The sequence below is a fragment of the Pseudochaenichthys georgianus genome, chromosome 16 (genome assembly GCF_902827115.2).
Source record: "Pseudochaenichthys georgianus chromosome 16, fPseGeo1.2, whole genome shotgun sequence".
Classification (NCBI taxonomy): domain Eukaryota; kingdom Metazoa; phylum Chordata; class Actinopteri; order Perciformes; family Channichthyidae; genus Pseudochaenichthys; species Pseudochaenichthys georgianus.
In genome coordinates, this window is record NC_047518.2 from 24,213,681 (window position 1) to 24,231,369 (window position 17,689).

The window sequence follows — 17,689 nt, forward strand, 5'->3', positions numbered from 1 at the left end:
AATGTGAATTACTGGAGAAGGCCACAACTAATGCATTTCTAATAAGGTTCATGTTCATTTTGTGAAATACCACTGAGTGGCACAAAATGTCCTGTGCAGGCTTTGTTGAATGACTCACCCGTGTGACATTCTTGACCCGAAACAGACGAGTGATGACATCTTCGTCAGCAGACATGGACAGAAACTCCACCTCCATGGGCCCGTACTGCTGTAGCCCGGGCTCCGGCCAGTACTGAACACACGGCTACAGACAGAGGGGAAGGTAAATGAAAGAGAGAGATTTTTTATCAGTGATTACAGTGTTAGCACACGTTTATTCTCCGGCAGTTGTAGCCCAGATAAAAATCCTTTGCTGCTCTCAAAACCTTGGATCTTCAAAGAGCAAAGGGATTTAAAAAGCTGAAATGATGATATTAGGGAAAAGTCTAAAGTCTAAGGATAACACAAAGGAAATGACATAATACAGTTGGAGTATGGTGTGTGCCTGCTCCTACTTAAAAAGAAAGGTGAAACCGTAGCCTACTGGTGTTAATGAGCGGGGAGAAGCAGCAAGAGGAGGGAGAAATGTAACATTCTTTGCTTTCTTGTAACAAGAAAGATGCAGAGTACTGCTGTGCCATGTGTGAACTTTTTAACAGAGTTTATAGCGATGTCTTGGTGAGAACAAGATAAGATGGTGATAACAATATTCAAGCAATACAAAAATTAACTGCATTACACTGAAATAAAGTATGAAAAACATTACAAGCAGAGTAAAAGAAGAATAACATTTTAAAGGGGTTAGCTATAATTTATTTCTGTTTATTTGTATATTACTAGACTAGGGTGTTCTAAAATAGCATGAATGAAAAAAGGCAACACAGAAACTCTAAATTAATACATTTAATGAGCAAATCATACTCAATGATTCAAGATTTAATATAATGTATTAACATAGTATCACAGTTACAAAGCCTGTCAAAGCCTGTGGGTATTGTCCACAGTACATGTATAATACCAATGTATACTTGTAAAAGCGCCTCGATGACCTCGAGGCGTGAAGATGGACGGTGTGGCGCAGTGCGCTGTGCAATGATCATCAGATCAAGGGGTGAAACCCGCCGCTGCTGCGTCTGTAAAGCCGGTGTGTCCTTGGGCAAGACCCTTCACCTGAACTTGCTCCTGTGGGTATTGTCCACAGTATCTGACCATTGCATGTATGATGTGCAATGTGTGTATATGTAAAGCGCTTTGAGTCATTGATAATGCGCTATAATAAATGTAAGGAATTATTAATTATTATTTAAAGCACTTAAAGTCATGTTGAGAGGCAATTCATCAAAAAAAAACATCTTTCAGTAAAATTCTCTGTGTGAGTGCCAAATAGCAATGAATGACTGTTAAATGTTTACCTTTTAGCAGATTTCTCTACCCAGTGAATATTCAGATGAATAAAGTCAGAAAGAATATATCCAGTTTTTTGGATAAAACAAGTTAAATAGTGGGTACATTTGCAGCAGCTTGTTTGGTGGTTCTTTTTGTCAAAATCGTTTTTTCAATCAAAGGCTTATATTAAATCAAGTTATGTTTTTGTCAAACACACCGATTCAAAATTGGCAATAAATATACAAATATATTCACTTTGGTGATTTAATTAATCAAGTGAATTCTGTTTTCACCACAATCTAAGGTAGACCTTGATCGAAATAGTATTCATAATTAAAAGTAAGCAGCTGCTTTCCGAGGCTGTGATACAATGTATTACATATTTCACAAGCTTAATTGTGAAAGTCCTACCAGGCAAGGCTTGTAAGTGTAGCCTTTACTCCTAAAAAACAAAAATCTAGATTTGCATAAGCCACTTTCTTCAATGTCTTTGGCTTTTGGCTTGTGGACTTATAAATTATAAAGGTGTTAAGGTAAAATGAAATGTTTGCCGAACGTATAGCTTCATTTGCTCAACAGTTTGCTGCCAAACTCTTGATAAAAAAGCCTCTAATATGATACTATACTTCTAAGCTTATAGGATTAAATGCTGACTTTTAAAGCAATTCTCAGATAAGCACCTGATTATCTGATAGAGCCTTATTTATCATTTTAAGCATTGCCCTTAGAGATCCAGCCACCTTTAATTACCAAAAGAGTTCTGTTTAACAAAGGCTTAACCGACTTTAAAATCTCATCTTTTGGTTATTTGTTCCAAGCGATTGGAGTTGTTTTGAATTGAATATGAAACTTGATTCATGTGCTGTGCTCTAACTCATTATAATATCCATTATAGTCTTAAAGAAAGATCAGGGAACAGCAGAGGAAGACATATGCTCATGAGAAAAAGTGGAACACCAACGGAAAAAAAAACCGGATATGTGGCTGGAGGGTAATGCAAGCCTATTCTTCAGAGATGTATCTTGAGAAGGGGAAGGGAAGACTGGGGCGGGTCTTATCTAGTCATGCCTTGAGATCAATGTGGTCAGGGATCAAAGCCCAACAAAATGTCATGAAGGAACTAATCCTAAGCACAGTAAGATACAGACACTTTATTATTAGTAAAGGCGGCGTATTCTTGGGAAAGTCTGAAGTAAAGTTCAGATAACTAAAGATTGAAACCAAAAACGTGTATGCCAAAGAGCAGCTCTTGTGCAGGTGAACTCAAACATTTTTCTATGCCTATTTTCCTGCATAGTGTCAACAAATCGATGGCAATAAAGCAGTATAACACTTTGACCTTACCCAGGCAGAGTTTGACTGGTTGAGTTGGTTGAGCATGACCACTGCCGTGCAGCCGTAGTCGAAGACCAGCCTCCAAAAGTCCGCTGTGGTCCCCGGCAGAGGGTGAGGGGTCACAATGAACGCAGCCTGCCGATGGAAGCTGTCAGCGAGAGCAGCGTTGATGTAATTGTTGCTCTCCCCTTCAGTCGTAACCAAGAAGGCCAGAGCGCGATCAGGCGGCAGAACATCCATGCTGCGATTCTTCTCTCGGTTTCTGGGCAACAGAGCGATGCTGCACTCTTCCACATCCAGGTGGGGAGTCACAGAGTTGAGCGTCTGCAAATGGAAACATGTAAGAGGTGAGACGAGAGCGACAGGAGGATGAAATCAAATTGAAGAGAGAATTAAAAGGATGGAGACACTGCAGAGGATTCAAAGATGTTAGGGAGGAGGAGTAGGAGGAAGAAAATAAATGAATCAGACAGAAGGAGGGAGGACTGAGACGCAGAGAATGAAGAATCCAATAATGTTAATTGAAAGAATCGTAATATTCTGAACATCACGTTGACAAACTGATTTAAAAGAATGAAAGATAAATTAGGCCGACTGTTTTCTAAAAGGAAATGTAATGAATAAAAAAAAGAAAAAGAAAGCCTCAAAGGGAAATATTGCATACCAATTTTCTTTGATGAACTCTCTGTTCATTTAGCTGTAATTACATTTGACAACGGGATAAAAACATTTGGATCATAAACACACAGCATCAATAATAGATCTGTGACTTGCTGATGTCAGTACTACCGGTCGGCTGTTTGCAGCCGGCAGGATGACAGAGTAAAAGACAAACACAGAGCTCATTGGGCGGTGGAGAGGCTTTCAAAAACAATATCAGACGGGTAGGTTTACAAGATCAAAGTGTGGGCATGTTCCATTTCCCTTTGTGAAGAAGCAAGCGTTTGTAATCAGAGAGATGCTCCACCTACATCACAATTCTCTAACTCTTAGTAATACATCTATCGTAATTCCTATGTGGAGAATAAGGATAAATCCATATTAAATTAAAGAATGGACCCTTTTCCAGTATCACTTTGAAATGCTAAACCTGGAATCAATGTGGCTGCTGTTTGAGCTGTGCAGTGACATGGAGGGGCGTTTGGGCGGTGGGGGGGGGCAGCAGGTACAGCATGTGGGAACACAGCTGGCTCTTTTCTCTCCTAATCAACATCTAATGCAATGTTCTAACACCACGTTCCTACAAACCAGGCAGAGGATTTCACAAAATCAAAAGTAAAAGGAAACCAACAACATCGCCTGCACAAATCCACACACACATTTATGAGTGTATATAATGTATGAGACACAACAACACACACATGCACAATCACACACACATTTATGAGTGTATATATGAGACACAAAAACACACACATGCACAATCACACACACATAAACACATCCATCTATTAGCCCCTTACTTTCTGCACTCTGTTGATTTTCAAATGTCTGCTGTAAGTGCATTTCCACAGCAGAGAGGATGTACTCATTGTCTATAGTTTATGTAACTGTCTGAGAACAAATCATACTGTTTTAAAAGCAAATGTACAGTCCTGTACATAGCAGAATAAATGGAAAGTAGATACACAAATATAATACTCTCCAGGTTACAATTGACTGTAAAAGTATACATTTTATCATAAATGATGTAACCTTAATATGCAAACCATCCGCTTAACAACATTACATTAATATTACTTTTACAATATTATTGTTACTGGTACCAACAGTAGAAGTGCAGGTACAAGGACAAAATAATGAAATTATTCATCTGTGATCTCATTAGGAATATTGTAGTAGTATTGTTACTACAGAATACTATAGTAGTATTAGTACTCCAGTAATACGAACATTATATTGTTGTTAAAGTTCTAGAAGAATGAAATAAGTATGACATAATTTGGTTGATGCTGTGTGTGGGCTGTGTTATTCAGAGTACCTGGTTTGATGTTTTTTACTGCATTTTGAAGAGGGACAATTACAACATTTACAAACATTATCATATCACCAGATTTCACTTTACTTAGGTCAAACGTAACTTTAGTATCACAATTTTAAAAAATCCAAAAAAAAGAAGGGGAAAAATAAACATAACAAAACCAAACAACATCATAAATAACAACTTAAAAGAGGGAGTGGGAGGATGTGAAATGGTTTCATATTCTAACAAAACAAATATCTGCCTAGGAAGTTGATCGAGAACATGTCGAGGTAATGACTTACCTGAAACTCCTCCCGTAGCTGAGAGGAATTACTCTGGGAATCGACTCGCAGCATCTCTTTGTAAGTAACCGCAAACTCATTTACCAAGATGGCCGTCTCCCCGCACAGACAGGCTTCCAAAATAGCATCATGGATGAAGATGTACTGCTCCTGAAAGGACAACAGGTAACATCATTTAGTGCTGTGCCTGGGCATGTATTTACTGTAGGTGCTGTCTGATAACACATAACAGAGTGTTGTGTGTTGCTGACAGGTGAACAAACATTACCATAGAGGTGAGTTGAGAAGGAAACAGATGTGAGAAAATAATCAAACAATACGACTAATGGCAGAGATTTTCCATAACCTGGTTCTGAATGAACCATGTACAACACATGTGATCTGCATTTAATTAGAGGACCCCTGTAAATTACTACAAATGTAATAAACAAGTCAATGTCGAATTTACATAATAAGAGGTGACTATGCAAATGATCAGCACATCTAGAGAACGGCACGCAGCACACTGAGAGACAATGTGAGTCTTTTCTCTACAACTATTGCAATGACCTTTACATTAATCCCAGAGGGGGAGTATGATAATGCACCCCACTCATTATTTGCATTTTCAAACAGCAAAAGGGAAACGCTAATGTTTAAAAACTTGACTCTCCGGAAGTTTTCCATTGGAGAACACGCTACAATACTATGACCAGTGAATAAAATGTATGCAAGAACATCTTTAATATTTGACTTGAGTTTAAATGTGAATGGGTTTTATTTCGCTGTGCTCTTGACCTGACCTCTGTCTGGATCATGTTGATGCGTCTGGAGCAGAGGGTTTTGACACAGTTGTAGATATCCACCACGCCTTCACACTCGGCCATGTCCAACATGACGTCCAGCACGATGTAGCAGCCGGTGCGGCCCGCCCCCACGCTGCACACAGGGGACATCTTTCATGAGGCACCATGTACAATCATGAAGCAATACATCAACAGACTTTTGAGTGAGTGATACTGTTGTTAGAATGTTTTTAAAAGATACAATAGCCCTCCTCAGGAGCACAACAGGATTTTAAGGAAAATGGGAACATTTAGCAAGACAGCTATAACATTTGCTAAGCTAAAACTCGCAAATGGGGCAATACCATGCTAGCTAGGTAGAAGGGGGTTTGGGGGTGATGCAATCCCTCTCGTTAGTAAAATGACCTGATCCCAGTCCCCCGTGTTAAAAATGTACCAATCATTTACAAAACGTTATGCTTTGGCTTTACTTTCTTTCACTCAGATAATGGAAGATTCGCTAGGCCAAAACTGACAATTCAGTGAAAGTAGGCCTACATCTGAATATCTCTATCCAATGTCTTAGGGTTTAATTATTTTTTACTCAGGAATACATTTGATTTCTGGAAATAAGGTATTTTAACATAAAAGATAAGATACCTCGGCCCGTATTTTAGTTTCTGTTTCAATACTTGTTTCACAGGACAACTAACCTAGCTAGCAAGGCTACCAAAGATTAGCCTGCCTAAGTTGCTGGCTGCCTCCATCAATCACGTTCCCTAATTCTGAACATCATAGCGGGCTATGAGCCTCCCAAAGAAGAATAATATCTTCTACTACTAATAGTCATATTCTGAAACATGAATTGTGATAACATTTACAACCTTTAGTTTAGTTTTATGACACCACAGGATACAGCTGCTGCTCAGCGTCACTTTACCTGCAGTGGACCACCACAGGGCCGGCGTCAGGAGGCGTAGAGGCTTTCACTCGCCGTATAAAGGCCAACAGTCCGGTGGCATGATAGGGCACTCCGTGCTCCGGCCAGGATGTGAAGTGGAACTGACGCACCTCATGCTTGGTTGAGTATCCTCTCTGTCAACAGCAGCACAGTGCACATTAGCATTACATGTAAACACCACATTTACATGGCTTGCACATTAACCATAGTAGCCTGCAGGCCCTAATTTCATCCAAGACGTGCTCCCATCAATTTAGAGACATTCTCCCTCTGAGATGGATATGTTAGAAAATGTGTTTCATTGTGAGGACAACCAGGACATTATTTACATGAGGTGTTAGGCCTCTGGGCATAACATGCTAGTAGCAGCTGCAGTGTGACAGACACGCAGAAGGAATTACTGAAGCTCTCGGAGCTCATGGAGGGCTGTGAGTTTTCTCCCCTCTACTGGGAGGCTGCTGCAGTCACACAGCAATTTATTCCGCTGTACAGAGATGACAAAGTAAAGCGGAGTAAAGCAAAGATTTGTCGAAGACAGAATTCCAAAAAAAGAAAGGAATAGAGCTATGAAAAACAAGCTGTCACCAGCTCCCCAATTCGTGCCGATTTGAATAAGCAGTAGTGTGTGCCCATGGAGAGCAAATGTGACAGTTTGATGATAATTCTGTGTTTGCGCCACTGTCAATCCAGCGTCGCTCTGAGCCCCTCCAATGATAGATCCCCCAGGAGATTGACAGGATGGAGTCCATCAGGGGCACAAAGACGGCAGGGGCATCCTCATAGCTACTGGTGTTAATTCCTCCCAATTTAATACGTGGCCCTCGAACACATCTGCAGTAAATCCTGTCAAGTACCTAATCCCCTCTATGAATGTTCTACTTCTAGGCCTACTTCTAAGAATATAACAAGTACTAATACATGGAAAGGAGGGTTACATAAACTTACCCTCTCCAAGGCAAAGGTGCGAACTGTGTATTCAGCCAGTGTCTCCGTCTTAAGAAGGGTGATTTTGATGTCACCATACATCTCACTGTCATCAGGCCAGTATTTAGAGCATTTCACCTGTTTTAAAATAGGGAAACCACAGTGTTAAATCCTAATGTTAAAATTCCTGAAAAATGCACCTGCTGAAAAAAGGTGTAACATAAATGTATCTGTTTGATCGTGTTTTTAAAAGATTGAATATCAACATTTTCTTTCTCCAGTTCAAAGCAAAAAACTATCGACTGGTTCAATCCTTTACACTGTATACAGTATACATGTCTGTGATGTTTCGCTTAGTTAGAAAAGTTTTACACGCGCTAGTTTTTTATCATAAATAATATCGTCATAGCAAATGCATGTGTACAGCTGTGTATAAGTGAACTGCATTCTGCAATTGCCAAAATACAATTTCCTGCCAATTTGAGGATAAACTGAACTGAAAAGGTCTATACAGTTGGCTGTAAAACATCCATCCTTAAGCAAAATCCACTTTTTGTTATTCATCCTTTGGGAGACAATGTGATCCAGTGCTTCCTCAATTTATCCATTTGAGTCCTAAAGTGCCCCAATTTTCCTAAACCGTCTCCCTCCCTCTTAAGGAGCAATTCCTTTGAATCTACCCTTCTCTTCGAAAAAGATGCCTCAAATACAGTGGCGGAGTATTTTTGTTGGGTAACGTATGTTAGGGCTAACCCATACAGTGGTGGGGCTCAAGTCAGTATTTTCAATGTAATTACATACACGCTATATCGCCCCCTTGACAGTGAAACGCCACACTTGAGGTTTAGATTATTTCCCTGTCTCAATCAAAATGGAACTGTATGAAATAAAACGGCACATTTGTCTTGTAGTACGTGACGTATGATAGTACACGTTGAAGATCCAATGGGGATACTGAATGGCGGTTCCGACTGATCTCATCAGTAATGCATGACGCAGACCCAACGTTTCGTTGCTCTGATTGGCTATAGGTCTGACTCTATTCAAATTGCATTCGGAGGCATTTTGATCTGACCGCGGCCGCGTTGATATTATAACACCAGAGAATTTCCACACCTTTAGTGTATAAAACTCCGCCACTACTTAGACTATTCCTTGCACCCCTCTTCTAGCATAAGCCCGAATGGTCTCAACCATATTGCATCAGTAACATGCACTTGTTGTAACAGCAGGATCAGTTTGTGTGTTGTGGACACGACCCGTATATTTTCGCAAGCCGTGTTCTCAACATTTAGCATATTATTATTTATGCCATTTATTGGTATGGCTGTAGCCTACCCCAGCCATACCCTGGCGCCGCCACTGCTCAAATATTTTCATGTATCTAAAAAGGAAGATACCAGCTGAATTTCTTCAATGATATTTGATTCCAATCCACTCTCTTAGTTAGGACAGAGCATCATGAGTGAGAACAATGGCAATTTACGTAAATAGCGTTATTATATCGTTAATATCACCACTGCAACTGCAAGGTGACGTTTGAAGAAATGGCACAAGATATCATCTTTGCTTATGAAAGTGCAAAAAGCAATAAATTACAGGTTTGAGCTTTATTTTAGAAAACTTTACTCAGTCTACTTTTTGAATTCAGGTGTCCTTACCACTATATCTGAAATGTAAGCATTGAAATAAGCATTGAGCATTCAATCGACCAAACATTTTTGTTTTATAATTTCACGGCACAAAGATAACCCGAGTCATTATAATTCTTATGTAAGTGATCATTATAATCAAATATTTTTCACTTCAATTTGTCCTTTGTTTGTGTGAAATGTATTTAGTGACATGTCAAACAGTGGCGTAACAAGGTTGTGATTGGCCCCGGTGCAAATATTGTTTTGGGCCCCCCCCATCGCCACAAACATAAGCTCACGCTGATGCGCTCACACACGCAGGGACATACACAACCACTCAGAAGCGCCACATGTATAGGCTATCAACAACAGCCTGCCCTGGCCTCAGACCACCACAGCCTGACAACGGCACAGCGAACTAAGAAGAGGATTAAACCTGTTTCCTTGATGTTTGTCTCTGGGGAATGGGCTGGTAGGCCTACATTGACCGGTTGCTATAATATAGCTTTTGATCTTGGAGTCGGGGGTCTCAATAGCGCCATAGAGTCCCCTATAGGTTGGGGCCCTTGGGGGAACTGTTGGACCACCGCCGGGCACAGCCAAATCCAGCCTCTCCTCCTGGCTGGCTGGAGAAAAAGGTTGCACAGCCACGGCCACGGATACAGCTTCACTTGTGGAGCTAGATGGCAATGATGGTGGAGAGGCAGGTGAGCTATCGTTAGCCTCCGGCTCCGGGTGCCGCTACACGTCAACATTGCTAACGTTAGCGCTCAATTTCGAGGAAGATGTATGACATAATTTCGTCAGTTTAGCAGTTACATCTCCTTGTTCTCTCTTGTCCTTTCTCCTTTGAGCACCGCTCTTGTGCTTTGGTTTGCTGTACATTATAAATGCAAGCTATTACATTTTTTCACATGACATGAAAGGGAGCAAGGTCATTGGGCAGACAAATTACAAATTACTTTAGGTTGGTTGGTTACTTGGTTACTTTGAAGACTGCGTGAACCGGTCAATGCCATTGGGGCCCCAAACAAAATAAAATTATATATATATATATATTTTGCATGGGCCCCTGGCCGGCTCTGGGCCCCGGTGCGTTGCACCGGCTGCACCGTCGATAGTTACGTCACTGACGTCAAATACTGTGGAAGAACAAGAACAGTCTGTTCCTCTGCAGGTATTTCATGTCAGAAGGCAACGGAAAGAAAAACACAATAATCACATAATGGTGGGAAGCATGATGGACAGGAGGGCAGCAATCTTTTTGTACCAACACCATGCACAAAGGAGGTATTTATGTGAGGGTAGTGAAAACAGCCCAAAAGTGAAGCCGTGAAACCTGTGTAGTCATGCAGTGTATACAAGGACAGCAGATATGTGGCTGAGACATTTTAGGCTCATAAATATTTCATAGCATATTTTATGGACTCCATTATCACTTTAGTCATCATGAAAATCATCATAATACCATGACCTTTAAAAACAGACAAATAAAAGATAATCCATGTAGCAAATTCTGTGGAATACATGTGTTCACAGAGATTTGTGTATACTTGCTTGGTTTTCGATTGCCACAAAGAGAATTTGATACAGAAAGTAAAAAAACTCCTTTGACATGTTGGTAAATATGCTTTTACACTTTCTTGCCGAGGGTTAGTCGAGAAGATTGTTACTACAGTCAGGGCATAAAGACTCTTTAGCATGAAGATTGGGAACATGGGAAAACTGCTTGCCTGGCTGTGGCCAAAGATTAAAAAAGCAGCCATTAAAATGATTTACTTGTTGTTTCTCATATCTTCACAATGTTCAATAAGGGTGCTGATAGATAGGTGGTATTGCTGTAACTTTGCACAGTCTTTGTGCTTAGCTATCTGACTGCTATTGATCTTCTCGTCTAACTTTCAGCAAAAAAAGCCAATTTCCCCAACAATGTTCAACTATTCCTGCCTGTGATTTCACATAAATGCAGGGTATCTTTGTCAAAATGAACAGCTCTCAGGCTGCACTTTGCATGCAGAGCAAGCTCCTGTGAGATCTATACTTATCACACACATAGAATAGAAACCAAGATGTTCCTTTATGGTGGATGTGGGGTGTTTCTGTGCAGAGGGTGGTGACAGGAGGGGAAGAAGGGGGGAGTGCACATCACTTACCCTGCCAACCTCCACCAGCTTAGTGATCATGACGATGCTGAAACAATTTTCCTGCCACACCATCCGCCAAAAATCATAGAGAGTCTCCTGCTTGGGTCCTGGTGGGATGTGGGAAGAAATAAGAGAGAAGAAGACAAACATGGCAGCATGAAAGCACGCTCTGCTCAATATGGGAGTTCTCGATTCTGTTGTGAAATTTCATTTTATTTCGACCTAAGTGTCCTTGCTCAGACAGCGGGGTACTGATCTCTCAAGATTGTGCTGTCAATAAAGTGATTGGGAATTCCAGACAGTAAGTGAAGGGGTGATGGGTGACAAACAACAGCAGTAGCTGATGATGGAGACCCACGGGACCATCAGTCACTCATTGTCATCTGAGGAGGAGACATTTAGGAAGGGAGATACAACTTAAAAACGAGGATCACGTAGAAAAGAAATGCTCAGAGAGACAAAAACACTGCTGACATATTTGTTTCTTTCTCACGGGTTTCATCTCTCTGTCTCTCTATCGGGGGGAAGGGGAGGTGTGTTTGCAAGATAAGCGGATGAGCAGACCTTGGGTGACTTTGTGACGGTAGCTCCCTGGAAACTGACACTCTTTGGGATTTAGAAAACGTTTGAGCGATAGAGGGTGAATGACAGGACCTCTCCTCGACAATGAACACACTGCTCCACATGTCTTAGAGATTGAGGAGCTGTTATTAATGTGTTTTATTATTCATGTCTTCTCATGCTTGATTCAGGGACATCATTAGCACAGCCTTCACAGGTCGGGAGTCACACCATCACCTTTGGACTTTCTATAGAGATGACTTAAGGCAAGATACTTTGCAAGAGTGGGCTCATTGGTTAGATCATCTCCCATTTATCCTATGGAATTGTTCTTCATCCACACAATTGCACAATAAACACACACTATAGCCTTGCCAAGAAAACTCACCCTGAGTGGCGATGAAGTGGTTGGATCGATGGTAGCCCTGAAAGAGAGAAGAGGGATGACATGCTGAGTAAGCCATCTGTGCCCCAGGCACTGCGGTACAGGAGGGTGTCTTTCTGTCTCACCCTTTCCTTTCCTCTGCATTCTGCTCTCCTTCTGACCTACTGTAACTCTGAATCCAGTTTACTGTCCAGCACTGTTCGACCTAATGCTGACCCCTGACCATGTGTTTGACCTCACAGTCTCCACAGAGAATTCGGAGTTGTTGAGTCAACACATGGGTTTTTAATACATCTTGGCTAAAAGTTGATAGATCTCTGGCACTTCAAACTAAAAGTCAGGCTAGCTGACTAAACAAAAAGTGTGTCCCTGTGACAGTTTAATAAAGATTTAATAAATAAACTTAAGGTGCACACACTTCAATTTCCGGTGTCCCGATAAAAATAAAGATGTTGTATTGAAGGTGTGATTTGTACAGTTTCTGAGATGATAAATTAAATGAATAAAAAGTTATTTTTGAATTCTTCTCACAAGACATGAGAATATCATACACAGGTTTCACATAAATGCATGATATCATCACAAACATAAACAGTTTTCAAGGCAAAAATCCAATACATACAGTGAAGTACTCTGGGATACTTTATATCAAAGGATGTGACACCCTTTGATATAGATGACAGACATTTTCATACCGTGAATATGGGGTGAATATGAATGAACATTGAGATGTCACCTGAGCGCCTTTCAAGCATTAGCACTTTAAAGGAAGTCCTAAAAATAAGCACTGCCTATCTAACCTTTCACAGTCAAGGAGACACCTGGCAATCTCAAAGAAGCAGACACCGCTTAGACAACCACGTGGATGCTGTGGTTCACTGTCTGTTGTCGTTTTAAGAGGAGCAGCTGGGAGGATAATTGACGCCCCATTTACCTTACATGACTCTGTAGTTCAAGAGCAGGTCGGGAATAATCTGAATGAACACTCAAGTCCACCGGCTCTCATCAAATCAGCATGATGGGCACGATCCTTGTTGATATCAGTTTTATTGCTGAGAGCCTCTTGCTAACATGGAGAGTTGCCCGCCTCGCTGATACATTAGCAAAACTGAATTTCATCCAGTCATGTAAGCAGGGACATGTTTGAAATGGAGATGGATGACCAGTGCTGTGAGGCCTGCTATCCACAATTCCTCTGGCCCCCCGACCGAACGCAATCAGCACAGCTACAGTACCACTCCTCCACTTAAGACGGTGGCCATGGCAAATATACTTCCAGAGTCATTGCCACTTATGAGAACTAAAAACCACAGGGTCCTCTTTCCGGAGAGGACACATCTCCTTGCGTTCATTTAAAATCATTAGCTAAAAGGGCATGTTTTTTTGGGTGGAGGTTGGGAAAGAGAGGGTTTGTCAAATGTGCACAAACCTGAACACACTGACCTTTGAGCATTTGTGGATAGAGGATAGCCGAAAGAGAAGAGGGAAGTGAGAAGAGAAGAGGGGGGAAGAGAGAGAAAAGAGAGCGATGGAAGGCAGCAGAACGAGCAGTGAAGTACTTACTTCCCTGTTAATCCGAATCTACAGGGTCCAAGGTCGAGAAGGTGGGGAAGGAGTAGAAAAAGAAGACATATAGGCTAGTTAATGAAATAAGCTTTTAGTAAGCAGGAGTTATGGTAAAAGACAGACTGGAAGAAGTGTGTGTGGTTTGTGGTATAAGTACAGCAGGAATGTGCTTAATGAATAATAGACCATTTATTTTTTTGTTAGAATTAATGAGGCCAAGTTTTTTTTTGTTCACACTAACCTATGGGTTGCTTTTTTCCCAATTGAAAACACATTTGTCCCTTTACTATGAATTTGGGTTTGGAATTTCCTATTTAGATAAACTAGAAAAAAAGACTTTAATAACAAAAATCTGGGGAGCGTCACTTTCTCAATGAAATCTACTGGGCCTGACTAATGAGTAACAATCACACTTAAAGGTGAATTCAATATTAATGGTGGCTTGCTCGAGACTATGATGAGATTTGATATAAAAAACATTGACAAACAACGATCACATTCGGGAACTTTGACAGCCGCACTGAAATGAGTGAAATCCCCTTTTATCAAAGAAATCCCACCCACTTGCCAACCAATATGAAAAGCAAGACGATAAAATACTAAATGCAGGACTGTTTATTTGTTGAAGAAGGTGATTTTGAAGCCTTTAAGTTAGTGGAAAAAGTGTCATTTTAGTATAATTTTTACTCAGTATCAGTATGACACGTGTGTGTGTGTGTGTGTGTGTGTGTGTGTGTGTGTGTGTGTGTGTGTGTGTGTGTGTGTGTGTGTGTGTGTGTGTGTGTGGGTGTGTGTGGTGTGTGTGTGTGTGTGTGTGTGTGTGTGTGTGTGTGTGTGTGTGTGTGTGTGTGTGTGTGTGTGTGTGTGTGTGTGTGTGTGTGTGTGTGTGTGTGTGTGTGTGTGTGTGTGTGTGTGTGTGTGTGTGTGTGTGTGCAAGTGTTTAATTGTGTAGACATGCTACACCTGTCAGAAAGACAGTTACTCTTGAGAAACAGACGTTATGTAAATCAGCAACAGACATGTCGCACTGGACGGCTCTACATTTGCAAAAGGTGCAGGGAGCTTATGCAAAGTACCTCTTCAAGCAAACACTCACCACAGCCAAGCAAAGGCTCGGGTATTACGTGACAGAGAAAAGAGGTGAACTCTGTTTTGGAACTGCAATTTTCGGAGGGAGGAAAAACTTTTCCATTTAACCTCTGGTGAAATAATCACAGGCTGTCCAAAATATGCTTTGCTGTGGCTAACTAGATAACATCAGCCTTGTCAGGGTGTAACATCAGTGACACTGACCCTGTAGTGGCTGCTGAGTGGTGTTTTCTCTCTAATGCCTGCACCTTTGTGCCCTAAACGCTAATGGAGACCCTCATGATAACTACAGTCCTAACAGCAGGCCACATTTTTAAAGCCCTCTCATTGTAATGAACTCTCTGAAAGCATTTCCCGACTGGTTACTCTCTACAGAGAAATTAAAGACAGAAAAAATAAGTTCCGTAGCGTCAAGCCTTTATATGATATAATTGGCCGTAAAGGATAAATCCACCTAAAATCAAGTCAAATTATGCAGTTCGTAATTGTCTCTTTCGCTAAAATAACTTTATTATATATTCTTTATAAAGATTTTGACAGAAACAGGATCTTTTCTCATCTTATCATCCTCAACCAGCACTGGGAGAACATGAGGTTGCCTCAACGTTTCACCAAGTGCCATGTTTTCTTTATTCCCAATGAGAGGCGTGCAAAATAAATCTTGCTTGATAAAGAAATCATATCAGACTCGCTTGACATGACATGACTCAAAGGAATAGCAACACCTGAGGGCTGTGACAACGAATTCACAGGGGAACCAAAATACTAGTTTCTATCTACAAGTATATCTGTACTATTGTATCACTTTTTTCAAAATCTGTGCCGATTTCTTTCCTCAATAACTCCACTAATCTGAATCTGAACGTGCACTTATGCTTTCTGAATAGACACAGCCTCCTCTAGTTTTTCATGAATGGGAACACGTATGAATGGGACTGTGCGAGACACGTTAGCAACATATACATGTTTTTCAATATGATTAGTGAGCATGTTACTATGGCACTGCATGTTTGGCAGACAGTTAAGGTGAACAGTGGAAAGGATCAACTCCTCCCGGTGGCCCATCTGGAGATTGAATAACATCAATCATGTCTATTTAATTTAGGGGGGATTTTGTGGCATCTTACAGAAAGGTTCATTTCCTCCACAAGGCATTAAATGCATTCATTTCACTCGGTTTTAATAAAAGCGATAGCCGAGTCAGGGATTCTCTGAAGCAACTCATAACCATGGCAGCTGGAAAAACATCGCTAGAAGGGCCTTTGATTGGATGAAAGCTTCCAGGTGAAAGTGGGCCAGCAGACTGGTGAGCTTACAGCAATGAGAGAGATGGACTGTGGCTTTGCAGCGTGTGAGAGATAGAGACTCAGCAGACTATTTGTATCTCATGTCGAACAGAGGCAGAAAAACAGGATTACACTTACATCAATGTAGTTAGCGTTAATATAGTCTGAGTTGGGGTCTCCCAGGAGAGGGTGGAGCTTGACTCTGTGGCGGTCATCTGAGACGGATTAGAATGAAATAGCAAAGCACATTTAAAATACAACGATTCCACAATGGCTTTTTTTTAATATACTAAATAAAATGTGTTCTGATGACTTACATCCCGACAGTGTGTCATGCCTGCCTTTGGTTTTGTCCTTCTTCTTTGTGCAGTCCCATCCATCAAAGAAGCTCTACAGAGATAAAGAAACAACATAGATGCATTTCAGGGAAAGGGCTTCTCCATATTTACAATTCATATAGTTTAGATTTAGATTTGAACGATAATCAAAGAACCAGCACTTTCTTTGTTTTATGTGTAAATATTTTCATATCAGCATCAAAAATGACAAAGAAGACCAAGAGGCATTGTATCCTACAGAGGTTTCTTGGTTTATCCAAGAAACGTGATCAAATAAATGAGCGCCTTAGTCATCAAACAGTTTTTGTCTCATCAAGTTATGGACATACATTTATTGTTGTCAGGAAAAATATAAACCCAATGGCTTTTTAATACTAGGTTAATATTTGGTGTACAACATCAGTGACAAGTGACACTTAACTGAAAACTCTTAACTCTTGCTTTTGAGTCTGAAATGTGCGATACAAATAAATTAACCTCAACCTTAAATCCATAAAAGTAACCCCAGGACTCCATTTTATCACAGAAGAGGCTCATGGAGTTAATGGAAGTTTCATAATGCATACATTGACCAAAGAGCCATCATCCAATCATGGCTTAGCTAATCGTATCTAAGTGCAGCAGGTCTGTCAAACTCTGGAAACAGGAAATAGGTTTGTTGCCATGTTGGTTTTTACATACAAGGAATTTGCCTTGATATTTTGGGATGTAATAGTCACAATATGCATAATAAGAGAAAAACGTGACGTACTGCAAAAGCCAAGAATCATAAACATATAATAGAAACGCACATAAACATGAATGTTTTTTGGCAGTATATCAACATATTTAAAACTGCTTTTATGGGGTTTTCAACAGAATAATTCAGCTATAAGGAAAAACGAATCAGATGGAGGTGGCTGGCTGGAAATGAGAAGCCTGCTTATGTCTGTCTTTATCCAAAATCACGACTTATTGAACCAGAACTCACAGACAAGAAACTGCCTCTTTAGTATAGTAAATTGCCTTTGTGGAGTATGGGAAGAGAACAATACAAAAACAGAGGTTAGCCTCTTACATTAGATATAACTTG

The 17,689-nt window shown here is 40.6% G+C and overlaps 1 protein-coding gene across 4 annotated transcripts in view; it reads right to left on the reverse strand.

The window, feature by feature from the left end:
- ptprub (protein tyrosine phosphatase receptor type Ub) overlaps window positions 1–17,689 on the reverse strand; it is a 184,921-nt gene that overhangs the window by 24,853 nt on the left and 142,379 nt on the right. For 2 of the 4 annotated variants that reach the window (XM_034102751.2, XM_034102749.2), the window contains 11 exons: window positions 16,597–16,669; window positions 16,418–16,494; window positions 13,902–13,919; window positions 12,342–12,378; window positions 11,402–11,499; window positions 7,636–7,752; window positions 6,670–6,824; window positions 5,748–5,883; window positions 4,966–5,115; window positions 2,710–3,024; window positions 119–244 (listed from right to left, as the gene is read on the reverse strand). In XM_034102751.2, the coding sequence (XP_033958642.1) occupies window positions 119–244; window positions 2,710–3,024; window positions 4,966–5,115; window positions 5,748–5,883; window positions 6,670–6,824; window positions 7,636–7,752; window positions 11,402–11,499; window positions 12,342–12,378; window positions 13,902–13,919; window positions 16,418–16,494; window positions 16,597–16,669 (1,302 nt within the window). The remainder of the gene's footprint in view (window positions 1–118; window positions 245–2,709; window positions 3,025–4,965; window positions 5,116–5,747; window positions 5,884–6,669; window positions 6,825–7,635; window positions 7,753–11,401; window positions 11,500–12,341; window positions 12,379–13,901; window positions 13,920–16,417; window positions 16,495–16,596; window positions 16,670–17,689) is intronic. The other 2 variants (XM_034102752.2, XM_034102750.2) reach the window with 1 other exon arrangement.